Source organism: Hibiscus syriacus, unplaced genomic scaffold, assembly GCF_006381635.1.
Source record: "Hibiscus syriacus cultivar Baekdansim isolate YM2019G1 unplaced genomic scaffold, ASM638163v2 tig00111582_pilon, whole genome shotgun sequence".
NCBI lineage: Eukaryota > Viridiplantae > Streptophyta > Magnoliopsida > Malvales > Malvaceae > Hibiscus > Hibiscus syriacus.
Window position 1 is genome coordinate 9,398,688 of NW_024063126.1, and position 1,492 is coordinate 9,400,179.

Consider the following 1,492-nt stretch of genomic DNA (forward strand, 5'->3'; position numbering starts at 1 on the left):
TCTCAATAGTTGATGCTCTACTCTGTTACCCACACAACCCAAGTTTCAATCTAATAGTCCCCTCTTTAACACCTTTAATTTTCATTCCACCCATACGTGATACATATCACCATTTGATTGACAAAAATTAAATATATTAAATTAAAAATAAATTAAATCTTCCGATCAAATAACAACATAAGTCATAATATTCAACACTATTAACATGTGGCATTATTTGGTTCCAAAATTAAATTTATTTTAATTAAGTCCAGATTGATAAAATATAACCAAATATATAATTGAATTAATTTTATTAACTATCATATAAACATTTTCATTAACTATTAGCAATCAATAATCTAATGACTACATTTACACCACCCAACAGCTTACTCAATTCTTCATCGTTCCTCACCGCTAATTGAATATGCCTTGGAATGATTCTGTTCTTCTTGTTGTCCCTTGCCGCGTTTCCAGCCAATTCCAGAACCTGTATATTATTAGCGGAATCCAAAAGAAATTCAGTTACTACATTCATCAAAATTTTCAAAGATTTTTTTATCAATATATACAAGAGAGTTTCGATTACACAAACCTCAGCGGCAAGATATTCAAGGACGGCGGAGAGATAAACGGGAGAACCAGATCCGACACGCTCGGCGTATCGTCCTTTCTTAAGGAAACGAGCCACACGGCCGACGGGGAACTGAAGTCCGGCTTTACTGGACCGAGAAACGGACTTCGACTTCGGCTTGCCTCGGCCTCCTTTGGTGGTTGCTGCGGCGGAGCTCATGATTTCAGATTTTGAGCTGGAGGGAATTTGTTTGACTTTGTAAAAGGATTTTGATGGGAGATGAAATGTCGGGTTTGTTGTTTATATAGGGGAATATGTTTCGTTCTGATTGGTTGAGTGTTCTTTACGCGGATTGATGACGTGGCTTTGCGTTTTTGTTTGGTTGGTTGCATTTGAATCACTTGGATCGCCAGTTGAGGAGGGAACCAAACATTTTTGTATTTTTGGTGGCGTGGGATTGAAATTTTTAGATGAGGCGGTAACTCAAATATTTTCAACCTTTTCAATTTTAAAATAATAAATAATTAATTTTTTTATTAATTTCAAAAGTTGAAAAATGAATATATTTTACGGGACGAGCAAAATTCGACTTGAAAAATAAAAAAAATCAATTTTGAGTTATTTGAGTCGAGTTATTGGAGTCAACTCGAATTATCAATTTAATTTTCGAGTTTGAGTTGAGTTGAAATTTAAAAATTTTGAGTTACTTGGAAAACTGAAAATTTGGCTGTCTATTTTGACAATCTTGTGATTTAGTCTCTTATTTTTTTATTTCATCAATTTTTTCATTTTAAGTAAATTTTTTTCAAATTTAAACCACATGCTTCTAAACAATCATAAAATACTTACGTGCTTTCAATTCCTCTTTTCTATAACATTTTTTTAATTTAGTTGATCAACTTTTCTATAACAATATTATATTTCTTTAATTCACCC

General features: G+C 32.6%; 1 protein-coding gene across 1 annotated transcript; it reads right to left on the reverse strand.

Annotated features, from left to right (window-relative positions):
- Nucleotides 1-319: 319 nt before the first annotated feature.
- LOC120165427 (histone H2A-beta, sperm-like) lies at nt 320-821 on the reverse strand. The gene is made up of 2 exons (XM_039174947.1): nt 578-821; nt 320-472 (listed from the first exon to the last, which is right to left on the reverse strand). The coding sequence occupies exons 1-2, from the start codon at nt 773-775 to the stop codon at nt 320-322; spliced, it is 351 nt and encodes a 116-aa protein (XP_039030878.1). The 5' UTR covers nt 776-821.
- Between the last annotated feature and the right edge of the window lie 671 nt (nt 822-1,492).